The sequence below is a fragment of the Tenrec ecaudatus genome, chromosome 3, assembly GCF_050624435.1.
Source record: "Tenrec ecaudatus isolate mTenEca1 chromosome 3, mTenEca1.hap1, whole genome shotgun sequence".
NCBI classification, from domain to species: Eukaryota; Metazoa; Chordata; class Mammalia; order Afrosoricida; family Tenrecidae; genus Tenrec; species Tenrec ecaudatus.
In genome coordinates, this window is record NC_134532.1 from 127,846,393 (window position 1) to 127,863,291 (window position 16,899).

Consider the following 16,899-nt stretch of genomic DNA (forward strand, 5'->3'; position numbering starts at 1 on the left):
ACCTATACCATTTATTTTTTTTATAAGACTGACTGTATCTTCTCTCTGGCTTCATCTTCTAAGATCAAAGGATAGCCTGGCCTAAGAACGTAGACTTTATTCCAGGGGCTGGAGACACAGTAATAACTGAGACTGGTGCCAGTATCATAAAAAGCAAACAAGACTTTGTTCTGCATTTGAAGAAGAATTGATGCAATAAAATAAAAGCATCCCAATATATTATGAAGTATAGTAGAAACACGCATAGATAAATCTTAGAATAACGTTTTAAGTGCATCTGTTGGACAAAATTTTAAATAGTGACTAATCACTAAATGAAATTAATGCTCATGTCTCCCAAATCATCAGGCAGTTGTCATAGCCCACTGTGACATTAAAGCCAGGACAATGTATGAGTAAAAGTAGACCATGAGGTGAAGATAAAGGAGCTCTGGTGGTAGAATAGATTATGGTGCTGGTCACAGTTCAAACTCGCCAGCCCCTTCATGGGAGAAAGACGAGGCTGTCTACTTTTATAGAGATTTATAGCCTCGTAGGCCCACAGGGGCAGTTCTACTTGTCTTATAGGGTCACTAGACATTAGAATTGACTCAATGGCCGTGAGTTTTATTTTTTCAGTGCAGATAAGGTCAGGATTAATATTAGCACAAACATCTATGCTAGTCTAAATTGATCTTACCTGTCACTCCCAGAGAAAGTTATAGTAAATAATGTAGCAACTCAGGGGTAGAAAAAAAAATAACTAGCAAGGTCCTTTGTCATATTTGTCACATTTCAGTAAACTTATAAAGTTAAATGTGTTTTCTAAATGGAATGTCAAGAGACTTATTTATGATGCCTGCCCAGGCATTGTGACTAGCTTCAATAAAACAAAACAAGTGCAGAGCTAAGATAAAGCCAACTTTATTACAACGATTTTTCCAACTTCAAAATGCATGCACTGATTTGTTATTGAGCTGAGAGCTCATATATAGTACATTATATTACATGAAGGAAACAATTCTGGTCAGCTAGTTAGCATGCATAGATTGCTGAAAACACCGCTTCCCAGGTATAGCAGCAACACGCAAGTAGCTTTTATCACGAAGTACAATAGTTCCTCTCAGGTCTCTTGAAGAATAATTCATACTATAATTTGTTAGTTTCCCTAATTTAAATCAAAGCAAGATTTTTGTTTTGTTTTTCTATATCTGAGTAGTTATTGGCTACCGACAAGCATGCATCAGCTTAGGAACATTTCCGTGGTAGGAAACAGGACTGTGCATACACACAAAAGGACACCTTATCTCCCCATTCTAAATAAGAGCAGAATTTCACTTTCTCTTCTTTTTGTTTTAGTGGACAAATCTGGGGCTCCTCCTTTTCATATAGCAATCCTGAGTGCTGTTTAATTCCAAAATTACCAGATCTATAGGAAACTCTAATAAAGTCTTCTCTGCATAATCCTGCCTCATGTTTGTTGGTTTAGAATAATATGCAATCCACAAGAAAACTGTAACAATGAATTTAAAAGTAATCACGGAAAACGCAGTAACACAAAGTGTTTTTCAAATTCAGTAAGGATATCACTTGTGCATGCACCTCTGCTCAAAATAACCTAAAGATAAACAAATTCCACTTATGAAAAGACGTGCTCTTTTCAGATTAGTACCCTAACAATGGAAACAGATGTAAATCCACTGGCACAAAACCTGTTCATCCTCCTTGTATGTTACAACAGTAGGAAATGGTTAGAAAAGTATAGAAAAGTTCTATTTCTTAATAAGTAAAACAACACAGATTTTACTATGTAAGTTGGAAAAAACGGAAAAAGAAAATGAAAGGTGTGTGCTAGGCTGCGAGGGGCAAGGTTCATGAATCACTGCACGTTAAGCGCACGTGCTGAAACTTCATGGTGCCAGTCACGTAATTTTGTGTATTTAGGGCTAAAGACGTGAAGGGGGATCTTTTCCCTGTGGAAATAAAAACAGAACAGTGACAGGAGAGTCATAAGAAAGAGAAAGAAAAGGTTTCTACACTTCAATCACTTCATCATGCAGAGAACATGCCGCTCAGAAGCTTTTCACTAGCTATTTTATTAAATAGCCAAGATTGTTCAGAGGAGAGCACTTGAGAAATAACAGGTTAACTTAGAGCCTCCTTGAAAATGCCAGTGTTTATGCCCAAAATAAAGTGACTGCAAGATGATGCATGTACTCATTCACAGATATCTGAACTGTTAGCAAAGCAATCCAAAGAACAGTCGCTAACTGCATCGTACTTCTAGTGCTCAAGAATCAGCCTTACATGTGAAATCCAGAAAATACTTACTAATTTAAAAACTCTTAAGTTGTACATTTCCTTTAGGTCACATAAAAGGCACCAAAGTTAAAGGCTTAGCTGCTACTTGCAAAGACAAAATGCCATACACCATTATACACTGGAAAACTTGAGAAACCCAAATAAGACCATTCATGAAAACAAAGCATTCCGTTCACAAAAATAAGGAGAACTTACTTTGCCTTCTTGGTACTATCATTTTCAGATTCTTTCACTGAAAAATAATAACCAATATTCAAAATTAGCTTCCTTTTCTTTAAACTTCAAACCCATTTTAGCAAAATTACCTGTGCTAAAAAAACCTTCAAACAAAACCCACTGCTGTGGAGTCTAACTCAAAATCACAAGACCCCATAGGACAGAGAACGGTAGGTATAATGTTTCCAAGGTGGGACTATTTATGCAAGCATATTGCTAAATCTGTCGCCCCTGGAGCAGGTGGTGGGTATGAATTTCCGGCTTTTCATTTAGTTGCCAAGTAGTTCACTACTGTGTACCCAGAGGTCTGATCAACAGCTTCACAGAAAAACTCCTAAATTCACAGTCAGCGTGTTGATTCCAACTCAGAGTGACCCTTATAGAACAGGGTAGAACTGCCTCTTTCTTTAGGTTCCCAAGATTTTATAACTCTATGGGAGAAAGCAGCATCTTTCTCCTGTGGGGTGGTTGGTGGGTGCAAACTGCAGCCTTATGGTGAGAAGCTCACTGCATTCCCCACTAGTTACCACTGTTACACATTTCAATGTACTCCCAGGTGGGGCAATGCCTTATTTACAATGCTCATGTAATGTATGGCACAATTCAAAACCAAACTGTCTCTGGATAGTTTTCCAATAACTGCAATGTGACATGCTACTCTAGGGCAAAGATCATTCCCCCACTAGGATTTCTCTAGGATTTTACTTACGATGTTCAGTCCCAGTGATCTGGGCCAGGATACGGAAGGAGCGAGACTGAGTGGTGCCAGTCCTCGGACGCCAGTCTTCAGTATCCTCAATCAGCCTCTTCTTGCTGGCATCACTGTGAGTAGGTATGTGATAAAACTCTGTATTGCGCTCCACAATGTGTTTTCTTGGCGGACTAGTTTTAAGAAGGGAGAATAAAAAGAAGTTAAGACTTCTATCAGGAGAATACATTATGGCCAATCATAATTTATACAAATAATCCCCAATGTTTCTTTTATATACTTTTTAAAAATTTTGCATATATAGTGTCTCTATAGTTATACTTTTTCCTAAAATAGAGTCGGATAGGTTTTAAAAAACTAGTATTAATTTAAAAAACAGTATTCCCTGGCTAGTGTAAATGGTTAATGCCCAAACTACTAACTGAAAGGTTGGCAGTCCAAATCTCAGAAGATGATTTGGGCGATCCGCTTCTAAAATGCCATAAGCCACAAGCTTGAAAATGTAACGCATAACTCTACTCTGCATACATCACACTGCCGTGAGTTGGAATTAACTCAATGGCAATCAGTGCTTATGATGCTAATATGAAATGATAGTATAAGAGTAGATTCAACAGAAAGATTACCGTTTAGGTGGAATTTTCCTTTTAATTGACAGAAGAAAGCAGGAGAGGAAAGTTTTCCAACATGAAGAAAAGAAAAGGAAGAATAAGAAAAAAGAAAAATAACTAGAAACTTACACATCTACAGTAGTTAAACTAAAGAAAAGTCAAGTCATTTGAATTTGCTGGTCTACATCTTACGACATCTAAAGCAGAGATGTGAATTATATGTGAACCACTGTTAAATATTCATATGATACTAGATTGGAATGGACTCACAGTGACCCTATCGGTAAGGCAGAGTGGAACTGCCCCTGTAGATTTCCAAGACTGTAACCCCTTTACATGAGCAGAAAGCCTTGTCTCTACCACGTGAAGTGGCTAGTGGTTTTAAACCAGACTAACACATAACCTACTACAGCACCAGGGCTGCTGGAATGGATTCAGTGGCATTGGGAGTGGACTGGCTTTCACAAAAGTAAATGACTATGAATTTACCAGGCCTGGGAACCAAGAAAGGTTTAATAGAGATTAAGCTAGCAATGTTAAGCAACTGTGGAAAGTCAGTACTGTTTATTTCTGCATTTTTTCATTTATGTGTATAAATACCCCTCTTGTTAATAAAGGTGCTGTGTATTATCAGTGTACTCAGAGAATACGTGTGGTATGCTGGAAACTACAAAACTATTTATCAAAGGACCAGAACTTAAATCTAAGTTCTATGGCTTTTTACTTGTATAAATCTGGGATCAATTAACATCTCACTGAACCTGAGTTGTTTCATTTATAAGATGAGGCTGTTACATATAAAGCAAGGTCATTTTGAGATAAATTTAAAATGTAAAAGATATTTGTTAACTACATAATACGAGACTTATGGGTTTATACAGATGCATTTATTCTCCTATAAACAAAGCATAAATATTAAGGAATTTACAGCTTATATAATTTAACGTGAAGTCAAGATCCATTGAATATAATTAATGTTCTCCACTTGCCTCTTTATCCCAAACTAGGACAAATGCAGACTGTTGGAAGCTATGAGCTTAATCAGAGAAAGAAAAAGGAACATGAGTCTGAACTAAGCCAACTATGTACTGGCACAAGATGAAAGTGGAGAAAGAGTGCCAAGTCTGATGCGATGTGAGTGGCAACCCCTGCTAGGTGTAACTCACAGCTAGAAAATCACAGCGCTCTCAGCATGCCACCAGACGGCTGTCATTTTGACAGTGTAACTATCCAATCTCAGCACAGTGGAAATCTAGCCCTCCAAGCTCCAACTTCCCAGCCTTCCCATCCCTTGGTGAGGAGCACAAGTGAATTAAGGTCAGTAACACTGACTGATTATGAGCTGGGGTAGTGTAGTGGTTACATTTAGGGCTGCGAGCCCCAAAAGCACCCGTTTAAAACACGCTGCTCAACAGTAGAATGATGAGGCTTTCTACTCCTATAAAGACTATAGTAAAGAATTACAGTCTTGGAAACCCACAGGGACAGTTCTACCCTATCTTATAGGGTCACTATGGGTTTTGAGTTTGGAATTTAGAGTAAGACCCATAGAAGTTCCAGCAATATGTCCTGCACACAGTGTGTGTTTCAGACAAGTAACTTAGCTTTTCTAAGTCTCAATTTTGCTGGGTATGAAATGTGAATTACATCTACTTAAAAGGGTTGTTCTGGGGAATGGATGAGATAGCATATTTTTCCCAGTACCTAGCACACAGTAACTAATGTATCCTCTTTTGTTTACTAGCAAAATTAATTGCCATTTATATTTTAATACTATGGGTCATCCATCTACACATATAAAGAACAGAAACAGTAAAATTTTCATGCAAAATTAGTATATCCATATTATCATTTAGATTAGTGTTTAAAATTCTAGAAGTGAAATATTTAAGAGATTTTGAAATCTAATCCTTCTTAAAACAGACAAAATATTTAAAAATTAGGAACTTTAAGAAAAGATTACTTCAAAATTACAATGCTTTCAGGAGATACAAATTCCAAAGAAGATAACCATTCATCTTATGTAGTTACATGAATGAGTTTATGTCTAGTCTACTGCTAAAATAATCCTATTACATTTCTCTATTATCAATCAGTATCAATTTCAAAGATATAAGTACATTATTATCCTGTATCAAAGGCATGGCCTATAGAAATACAGCACAGCGGTGTTGAGCTAAGGCATAAACACTAATGAAATGACACTACTTATATATGGTAGCCCTGATGCCACACTTAAAACAGTCTAGTATACTTAGAGAATCTAGTGACATTTACCACTGCCCTAAGGGATCATTTTAAATGATGCAATGGTTCTAAATATTTACTTAGTGTTTACTGCCTCTAAAACATTTATGCTCTGATTATACTATGATTCAAAGAGAATTTTCAAATGGTTTTTTAATGTATTTGGGATAAAAGATAAACTGTAAGAACAAATAATTTAAAGTATAGAAATTTTAAATGACTGTATTCACTACAAGGTTTACAATCACTAAATGAGGGAGACCCGAACCATGTATTTAACTCCAGTATACAGTATCCATATTACTCATTGCCCCTATGTTTTTCCATTCGAGAAGTTCATGAGTTCTTATGTACCCACTGGGTTCATGTGAAGTTCTCGAGCATGAAAACCATGTTGCTGATACTTTCTAATGCATTAGAGAAATTTGAACTAGAAGCTAATAATAAAATTGCTGGTGGTATTAAAGTTGAAAGCATGATAGAAAGTTACAGAGACAATGATGAAAAGGAAATCACAAAAGGAACCAATGGTTAAGTACTTACACTGTGCCAGGGTTACTGATGGAAGGGTAACACACACACAAAAGATGGAAGAGTAGAGAAGCCATTGAAGTTTCCAAGATGATAAAAAACAGACAAAGGTGAGAGCCACCCCCAAACGGAAGAAAAAATTAAAAAATGAAATGGCAAAATTCAGTACACATTATGTAAGAATGTTACACAAAAAACATGCTTCAGAGTAATCATGAAACACGGACTAACAAAAATATACAATTGTTAGTTAAAATTATATCACAAAGCTATTAGGACACTATTTTTTTCTTTTTTTCTTCCCAATCCATTGAAAAAATACTTTGTATCTTAATGCTAACTCAATTCTCAAGTTACTGAATACCAAGAGGGCAAAACCCACCTTTAATTTTAGGTTTTTATCAATGTACTAAATAAAATTTATTATGGTGTAGTGAAAGACAGAGAAAAATAATTGTTAAGTGGTAGAAACAGGTAACTTAAAATAATTTTTTTTAATCTGGAGAGAAGAAAGAAAAAATTGTTCCATTTTGTGTAATATAGTAACCGGGAATTCAATTCTCTCACAACATAAATTATCCTCAATCATATATTATTTTTTTGAATGAATACTATTTAAAATTTTCTCTTGCCTTTCTTAAATGCAGAGGCACTGATCAAAAGAACCGAGGAGGCACGGATGAGCACTTTTCCTAACTAATGGACACTCACTTTGTTTCCTTCTCTCCTCATTGTTCCTCCTCACCACTCTCACCCAGCAAATTCTAAAAACTCGAAGACTGATTTGTAGGGAACTTTACAGTTCAGAAAAGTATGTCTGATAAGACATAGAAAAGGAATTACATTAGGGAGGGAAAATCTCCAACTACTGTTCATTCATATAGGTGCCTAGTACAGTCATTAAAATGAAATATATTCAGATTCTATTATTGATATACTTGACTAATGTATAAACTCTGTATAGTTGGTCAAAGAATACATGATATAACCATTATAAAGTTTAGTTTGAGTAACTAACAATTTAATGTAAAATGAATGAGAAAACCACCAACTAGTCAAAATTCGAACGTTCACTGAATGAGGAAGGTGTGAAAAGAGGAATATTGATCTCCGTAGTTTACCTGCATCTCCTCTTCTACCACACCAAGCCCTCTCCTTCTGTGTCTTTGTAGGAAACAGTCTTGCAAAATTTAACCCTTCTTGAACAAAGTATAATTTTGGATGCATATATAAACATTTTAATATTTAGGGAAAACATTTTATAACACGAAGCTAAGAGAGAAGATGCCCTATAGTGTGGTGAGGAGCAAGAAAGTGGAGGTTCTAAAGATGCCTCTTGGAATATCTCAATCAAACACCCCTAGCACAGTACTAATATAGTAATACTTAATGAGTTCGTAAATCCAAATATGTAATCTTTAAAAATCTGTAACTTATGTGCAAATGTATTTCTCCAAGTCTTATATTCCTGTCTTTAATATCAAATTGTTGTTGTTGCACTAAAATTTGGTAATTGGTGTAGAAGAAAACCTGACTCTGTGGGTAAGAATTTAAGTATAAAGAGAACATGATATTCAAACTATTTGAATATCTCAAATAGTTTCAAGTATTTTAGAAAATGGAACATGATGGTGGCAACATGCTCGATAGAACTGATGTTTGGAATGTTAACTATCCACATAATGAATCATGTTTGAGAATGCTTTAATAGTACGCTGGTATAAAATGGTCCTATGTTAAATATGACATGAAACTATGACTTGTTGGTAAGACTTACCGGTATGAACCTGCTTTAACACTACAATGTTTAATTCTTAGATATATCCAATATAGATAATCTGTACTTTTAATTCTACTCTATAGTATGATGATGTAGAAACTTAAATACATACTAGGAACAATTATACTTTCATGTAACAGTATCTAAAGTTCTGAGCTAATGTAATTTTTTCCTTTTAGAAATCTAATAATAAACAGCATGTTTAATGTTAATACCTATACAACAAATGTGAGATTTTAAAGTCACAGCAAAGTGATTCCAATGCCTTAAGCCAAGTAACTGTGACCTTTAATAAGCTGGTAATTATCTCAAATAATGAGACTTTCTTACCATTCTCTGAAACACAACTGCGTGTATAGAGTTTAAAACCTGTGATCAACATTATCTGAATTAAAACATGCTTTAAAAATAAAGAAGATTATTAAAAGATTTTACAAAAAAAGAACCAGTTTGTGTAATAATTTGGAAATCAGCTAAGTTCAAATATGCTCTCCACTAGTGGCACAAATGCTTATGCTTTCTCGCCTATCTCTAGTGTGTCTCCTAGTAGTCTTCACTACATGCCCACCAAACACGGTATCTTTCAAAGCATTACACAGCAAACTCCACAGATATTTTATGAAATAAGTTAAACACTATTTATTTATTACTAAAAAGCAATTCACCACAGCATAGCAAAACAAACCAAACTTATTGAGACACTGAATGTGGTTATTCTAAATTACAGGTCTTTTGCAAAATTTCACTTCATTTTGCAAAAATTGGCATTCATGCTGTTTACTTATACATAAATCACCATATTTCCCCTCCAGTAATGTGGATACTAACTTTTTCACTTCTGTTCTCTGCAAAGAGAAAAGCATTTAAAAAGCATTTTAAAAATAATACTAACATATCATCATTTGTTTTCATCTTCCAAGGCCAGGTTCTTCAAAATACCACATAGGAACTGTTAGAAAAAACTCAGTCCAATAAAATTGAAATTATTATAAAATACATAAAAGACTTACCTCTCAGATGCAGTGGCACTATATAATGCAAGGACATATGGCAAGGAAAAATGTAAGTAACTTAGGCTACTTGATGCAAAATAGAGTCCCTTCCAGTTTGGAAGTAAAATCCCATTTTGCTCTAAAGAACACAGCAAACTAAGACACTAATTTGTACATATACACTAATGGTTCAAATGTTTTCAAGCGCCTTAGTCATTTCTAGTTAAAAAAGGGAAGAGGAATACTTGGATAATATTATTGAGAGATAGATATCCTACTGATAGCAACTGAAGTATAGATTCCATACAGCTCATTAGAATAGCTCATTTCTTAATAAGTATCAATTAGCTCTTAGTAAGCTCTTGCTTGTCTCTTTTGTTCTTTAAGCCTATACAATTTTGCATAGTATGTCTATTAACTTTGCACATTAACTAGCCACTTTAAATGACTTGAAAATTAACTGTCCTCCATTGTTTTCAAGGAAAAAAACAACACATTTAACATTTTAGCTCTCTGATATCTTAAATTTTTGTTCAATGGCATTTTATATTTTCAAACCAAAAATTGGCTAATGAAAAGTAACAACTCTTCACTTTAAAGAGTTTTACTGAAGATCTTTTACAACATTATAAAAATATGACAAATGTTATCACCACATACTAAATAAAAAATGATACCTACTTAACTGAAAAAGTTTGCCACCAGATGCAGAATATGCATTTGTCAATCTCACAAAACACCTACTCTTCAAAATGACCTATCACTGACTACGGAAGTGTATGACTTATTTTATTTTTTTATTTCTCTGATGTAAATGTTGTGAGGGGGTGGGTGCATTGTAAGTTTGTCTTAGCATTTCACAGACACCACACGTTGTTTTCCTAGTAGTCAAGTTCTCATTGTCCTAGCATCTGGACAGCACATGAAATCTATTTTTAAGTGCACCCAGTTCCAAATGCAAAGCAGCTAATTGCTTCTTAATAATATTATAAAAATGTAATGATCCCCTTTCTCCGGTATCATGTACAGTTGCTGCAAACCAGGCATGTGTTCAATATTCACCAGTTGACTGATTAACAAGTAAGAATAAAGTTTCTACAATAACACTGCTGCTTACAGCTTCAGATTGAAAATAACATGCATTATCATTTGTAGTTTCATCACCAAAGTTGTGTTTCTAAAACACAAAAACTAAGTCTGGTGTTTACAGATATTTAAAATGATAAGCTTTTCTATAATACTGATTTGTCTTTATCTCTTACCCTGCCTTTATCTTTCCATTAACAAGGCTGCTTTATGAATCGTTAGTGTTAGTCAGCATATAAAGACACTTCTTTCTATGGACTTATTTAGATCCTAGAATTTCATAAACATAGACTTGAGTTTTCTCTAAGGTTAGCATTTGACAGATATCCAGATATCCAAATTAATTATTCTAAAAATGACTGTCTTAAAATAGAAACAAAAAATCCAAACATATATATGTATTTAAAAACATTTGAAAACTACATACTATTTCTCATCCTTACGTTAAAAAAAAGAAATAGTATTCTTTGATGGACACTACTTTTCCTCAACAGATACATCAAAACATGAAAAAGCCTCCCTCCAACCACAAAACCCTATGTATAGCCCAGTAGCTGCTCTTCCTAGACCTCCTGCTCTCTTTCCCCAGCAGCAGCCTGGATCCCTGCCACCTGCACTTTCAAAGTCCAAAAGTTGCCATGGCAGCAGTGAGTCAGAAAGCAGGATCCCTTCATTACTTGAATTAACATTCGGAAGGGATTATCTCATAGAAAGGACCTATCCACACAATTATTTCGTTTTCCTGGGAACTGGCAGTGATGGAAACCATCACGTGTGCAGATTATTTCCCTTTGTTTTATTTTCTTTAAAGTACAATTTTGTCACATTAAATCTGTTTGAAACCATTTTTCTTCCCAAAAACAACTTTGGTTTTAAATATGGGCATTAAATTCCAGAGAATAAAATCCAAACATGGAAATTTATTAACGGGTACTAGTAAAAATAGACATGTAATTTTGTAACTACATGTAGTTCAAATATGTTAATACCCTAGACCAATTTTTTAAAAGAGCCTTAAAAATATTCTTTTAAGGAAACAATAACTTGAGGAATAGATTTTAAAATTTGTTAGCACTATATGTTTGGGTGTACACTGGTTTAAATTAATTCATTTTATAAGAATCTTTGCAATGAAAATATTTGCTTCTGTTGATTTTTTTGTTTTTGTCTTTACTGTGATTTAAAAAAATTTATTATGAAAAATATATATTCTTCTCTGTTTTAAAGACTTGGTTCTAATTTAACTTATCTGAAAAGAATGTTGCTTGAAATCTGCTTTAAACTAAAGTAACATACATGAGTCAAAATTAGACCCATGTTGTTTTCTTAAGACTGCCTCCTGGAGAGGTGGGGGAAAAACAACAGTGGGTTATAACCTCCTCATTTCCTTTCTCCTCCGGGTGAGCTACCTAAGATGAAGACAATTCCAACCACTCTGTTCACACTTCTGGTGAAGGACAAAAAGAGAGAACACCGAGGAAGAAAATGATTCAACATTTGCCTTGCATTATAAGTGCCAGCTGCTTAGTATTGTGCCCGGACTGATAGAAGGTTACAGAGTAGGTTATACGGCTCACAGCATGTCAAAATGCTCAATTAGGTCTGATTAACCTGTACTTGCCTTGCAGAAAGTGCTATATTTATATAGTATCAATAAAGGCCACCTGTTAATGAAACAAATACAACATTATCTCCCTTCCTTCAAAAACCACCTGATATTCTGCCGGTACAGATTGTTTTGTGGAAACTGCTTGACAGAGTCTTTGAGAAGAGCAGAAAGCACCCTTGACCACCTACCCATTTTGCTGTTTACTGTCACCCTGGGATCCTCTTCTCTGTCCCTCTGCTAGCTCCTGAGCAGTCTCGGCACACACGCTGGTGACTGTGGGCTGCCGTGGGACATTAACTGCAGTTTTAGCAGCGTTCAGTGCAGGTGAACGCTGGTGCGCACTAAGATTGTCATTAACATGCAATCCAGATGCAGTGAATGGGAGAGGAGTGACAGCAGCCACAGGTGGAGGGGAAGCATGTGATGAAGTGGTCACATGGGCTGAGGTGAAGGCAGACGATGGTGATGGAATGGATGTGACTTTTGGAGAAGACACAGAACCAAAGGGCCGTGGTGCCTTATTGTAGGCCAGGTTGGATGTGGAAGTGACTTTGGACACAGCAGGAGATGTAATGGGCACAGGTTTAACTACTTCTTTAGGTTCTCCCTATGTAAAATAAAAATAAACACAAACAACACACCAAATACATGCAAAATATATTTACTGAAAAGAACATGTAGCTGACTTTCAGACAAACACAATCACGTTAGCAGCTCTCCAATCATGTTAGCAGCTCCAAGTTCACATTTCCAGTTAAAAACACCGAGCTCATATAGTATAACATGCATGCTAACTGATCTCAAGGTGTGTAACACAGATGGACACACTAAGTGTATATGCATTTAAAAAATTAAAATGAAGAGAGTTTTCAAGTATTTAGGAAATAGAACAGAAAAAATAGAAAAAATATAGGTCATCACAGTTGTTCAATTTAGGCATATTCCAAAGGAGGGCAGGGGGGAATAAACAAAACATTTCAAACCATTTAATTTTTTAAAAAATATGTAGAGTTTTAATTATAATTCCAACTCTCAAACATGTCTAATTCTTTTCTAGAAGGCAATTATTTGACTTTGCAGATGCTGCAGAATATTTCTGACTCTTCAATTGAAAAATGAGGAACATAAGATAATTATGTTCAATACAAATAAATATGTGTCCATCTAATGTACACATTATCTTGAAAAAAGAAAAAATGAAAAACTCATTGATAAACAAAATAAAATTAACTCTTTCCCTCGACGGTAATCTACTCAATCGTCTCGTTTTGGAAAGTTCTGAGATATGAATCACAGATGGAATAAAGTCTTTATATTTTCACTCCCAAAATAAATATTTAATAGTTACATGTGGAGAAAAACGTAAATTCAACATTTTTGCACTGCTATCAGCTAAAATAAAATGGGAAGCTAGCAAGAATGATCAATTACTTCTAAAATTAATAGATTTCATGTTAGCAAATTCCTATTTCAAATCAAGTTTACGGTTTTTAAAAAAAGTTAACCATTCATGACATTCAAGAATAAATCTCTATTATTCAAAAGGAAAAAAATAATATTTTTAGTAAGCCTACAATGGTGCCCCCTATATTTACTTTCAAGAAAAAAATTGTACATTAATCTTGTGGAAGTAACAAGGCTAATGGAGAAAAATGGCTTACTGTTTAAACAAATCAACATTACTCAACAGAAAGACAATAAAGTAAAATTGGAAGGAACATGTCAAAAAGTAAAACCAGATGAATATGAATAATGACAGGAAACACTGAATAAAAAGCTGTCAATAAACTGATGTAAAAATACTCTGAAAATGTATTATGTATTTAATATTAATAAAATAATATAAAAATCTGTTGAGCCACATAGTTTCAGTAACCACTTAACTTAAGGAGGCTGCAAAAACTTCATGGATCATGAAATTTAAAAATAGAAGTTTTTTCCACGACTTTTTTGAGGCCCCCTCACACATACAGAAAAACTAATATGTGAATGTAAGCTATGTGGGCATATGTATAATGTATTGGCTTAGAAATTATAGGAACTCTAATCTGGGAAGTTAGCGGTATACCTTTTGAACAGGAACTGGCTCGGGCTTTGGTGTAGCAGATGCTCTGAAGAAGAAAAAAAAGGAAAGAATAAACACAAATGTTTACAAATTCATTAATTTCTTAAAATAGAATTTTTTACTATTCTATTCCTTAGCATATTAAATCAGAATTTATACTTTCACAATTCATATGTTTCGACTATTTATAATCTACTTCTTAGTCTCTGCAAGTCAAATGCCTTCAGACTCAACCTTTCAAAACCAAACACCTCCACCCAGTCCATTCTCACCCATAGTAACGTGAGGGTTTCTGAAACTAACCCTATAGTAGTAGAAAGTCCCATCATTCACCATCAGCGCAGCTAGTGGTTTCAAACTGCCGAGCTTGTATTTAGCAACCCACTGTAACCACTAAGCCAGAAAGCCTTGTCTTTCTTCTGCTAAATACCCTTAGGAACTAGTAATTCATTAGCAATTGCTGGGTCTCTACACACCCAAATGAGCAAAAGCAAACATTCATCCTGCTTGCTACTTGGAATTAAATCCTTAGTTTGAGGCTGCTCCCTACTTAATGCTCAGAGTATAATACATAATTTTTTAGTTCTGTATGTTTTTTTCCTGCTTTAACTTTTATTATTTTAAGCTTAATTTATACCCGAACCAGGAGTTTTTGCTTCTTTCAGTTTCTTCTGGGAAATCTTTTTCTTCTGTGCAACCTCCTCTTCTGGTTCAGGAATAATTTGTTCCTTTTCAGTTGGGATCAATTCAATGTGGCAGGGGGAGCTCATGTATGGACAGATGGGATCATGAGCTCTATAAGTCCAGTAGCACATCATGTGGGTTTTGTTCACCTGAGAATCCACATCTAAACCCTTAAGTTCAGCATGACATTCTGAATTTTTAAGCATGTGAAGCAAAAATTCAGCACTCTTTTTGGGCCACCGATCCTGGGTTCAACCCCAGCATTTGGCCTGGCACACCTACCAACGCCACCATTATAATGTCAGAAGGGCACACACTGCTTCTGGGGAGTGATGTCTTTTAAGTACTTGGTGGCTTTCCGGATATGCATGCCTTTGATGGCCTGGGCAGTTTCACGCGTGTTCTTGAAGTGGACCCAGAGGTCTTGATTTTCAGGATTTTTTAAGGTTTTCTGGGTCAAGTGAGTAGTGAACCATTTTGGCAGGTCACCTGAGGCCGCTACAATTAGAGGAAAGAGTGGTTGGTTCTGGGAGAATTCATGGTTACTCCAATTTTATGGTTCTTAAATAATTCTTCAAAAAACTAATTTAAATCTTTATCTTCAATTGTATTTGCCCAATATCCTACTATTCATAAACAGATGTTTACGAAAATATCAAATAAATTCCGGTGAAATTGCATCACTTAATTTATTTCATATTTATATTTATATTCTGAAGTGCTTATGGAAATTAATGCATTTGCTCTGGTAAAACAAATTAATACATTTTTGTCCCTTAATGGGTGATACTGCCCCCTGTGGGGCACTGGGATGATGCAGATGGAGGTTGATAGGGGGAGTTTGCAAAAAACACGTACAGCTTGTATTGCCTTGTGGGCTACAGGACAAAAGTTTTAATTGCCAAAGGGATGCTGAGTAAAAATAATTTCTTTCCTGAAAAGGGGCATTGGGTTACAGAAGTTTGGGGATTTAGGCTCTAAATTCTTCGGTTAGGCTTTAATTTCAGGGAAGATAAAGATCATGTCTTAATTTGCTTGTATCTTTTTGTTAGCACAGTGACTGGCATGTAATAGGTTATTAGTAATGCTTCTGAGAAAGAAACAGGCTAAAATTCATACACTCAACTTGAAGGTTGCTATATTTAAATTACTTATGTATACTTGCATAATTTCTTATACTAAGTGATTACTGATCCTTTGGTTAACACAGACAGTAAAAAAAATCTTGGTTTGGAGTCATATAGTTTGGTTCTATAGTCTTTATAATAACCAAAGAGAATAAAATAAAAAAAAACCAAAGTGAAAGCTACAATAATCCATGTTATAGGTGAGAAATTTCAGAGCTGAAATGAGTAAACTGTCTACTAAGATGGGGCTAAAAATTATAGCTTCTTAAATACTGAATTGCTTGTATTCAAGGAAAATGCAACATAAACAACTGGGAAAGCCTCTAATGATTTTAAAGCTATTTACCAAATATCAATGTGTCTGTTATGTTTAATGACTACTTTTTAATACATGCCTGAAAGTGAGATATCAAGTGCAGAATTCAAGAAGTTTAAGTCTAGTAGGTAAATAGTAGGTAATAACGATTTTAAGTTACAAATCATAGAATCATTTTACTTATAGAGACAACACATCACAAACAGAAGAAACTAGCACAAGATAGTAGGTCTCTATGAGCATAACCTAGCAATGACCTCCAATCAGCAATTTTAACAACATCTGAATTTTCCAATAACAACTAATTTGGTTAGTTAGGGCAAGCACTGACTGAACAACTGGCTAACTTAGCAGAGTCCACAATGCTCACATTCAGTTACTGCAATACAGAATTATATTCTGTGCAGTTGCATAACTTTCCATGCTTACTCTTAAGTAGACAATTTCTCTTTTGGCTTACAGGGTTATTATAACAAACAAAGCAAAAATATGTCCAAGTACCGAACAGTGGAATCTACCTTTCATTGAAATTTCACAATAGGATGTAATCACAAAGGAGCTCCTTATTAAAACTGCCCAAGATATTACTGAAAGTTTGTCAGAATCAGGAACCTCATGTCTTCTT

General features: G+C 34.9%; 1 protein-coding gene across 7 annotated transcripts in view; it reads right to left on the reverse strand.

Moving 5' to 3' along the window:
• Positions 1–16,899, reverse strand: part of PDLIM5 (PDZ and LIM domain 5) — a 215,229-nt gene that overhangs the window by 84,435 nt on the left and 113,895 nt on the right. The window contains exons 4-9 of one of the 7 annotated variants that reach the window (XM_075544012.1): positions 14,151–14,193; positions 12,271–12,362; positions 3,853–3,870; positions 3,227–3,399; positions 2,497–2,533; positions 917–1,952 (exon numbers count right to left, since the gene is read on the reverse strand). In XM_075544012.1, the coding sequence (XP_075400127.1) occupies positions 1,859–1,952; positions 2,497–2,533; positions 3,227–3,399; positions 3,853–3,870; positions 12,271–12,362; positions 14,151–14,193 (457 nt within the window). In that variant the 3' untranslated portion in view covers positions 917–1,858. Of the gene's footprint in view, positions 1–916; positions 1,953–2,496; positions 2,534–3,226; positions 3,400–3,852; positions 3,871–12,270; positions 12,690–14,150; positions 14,194–16,899 lie in introns of those variants that run through there. The other 6 variants (XM_075544010.1, XM_075544008.1, XM_075544006.1 and 3 more) reach the window with 6 other exon arrangements.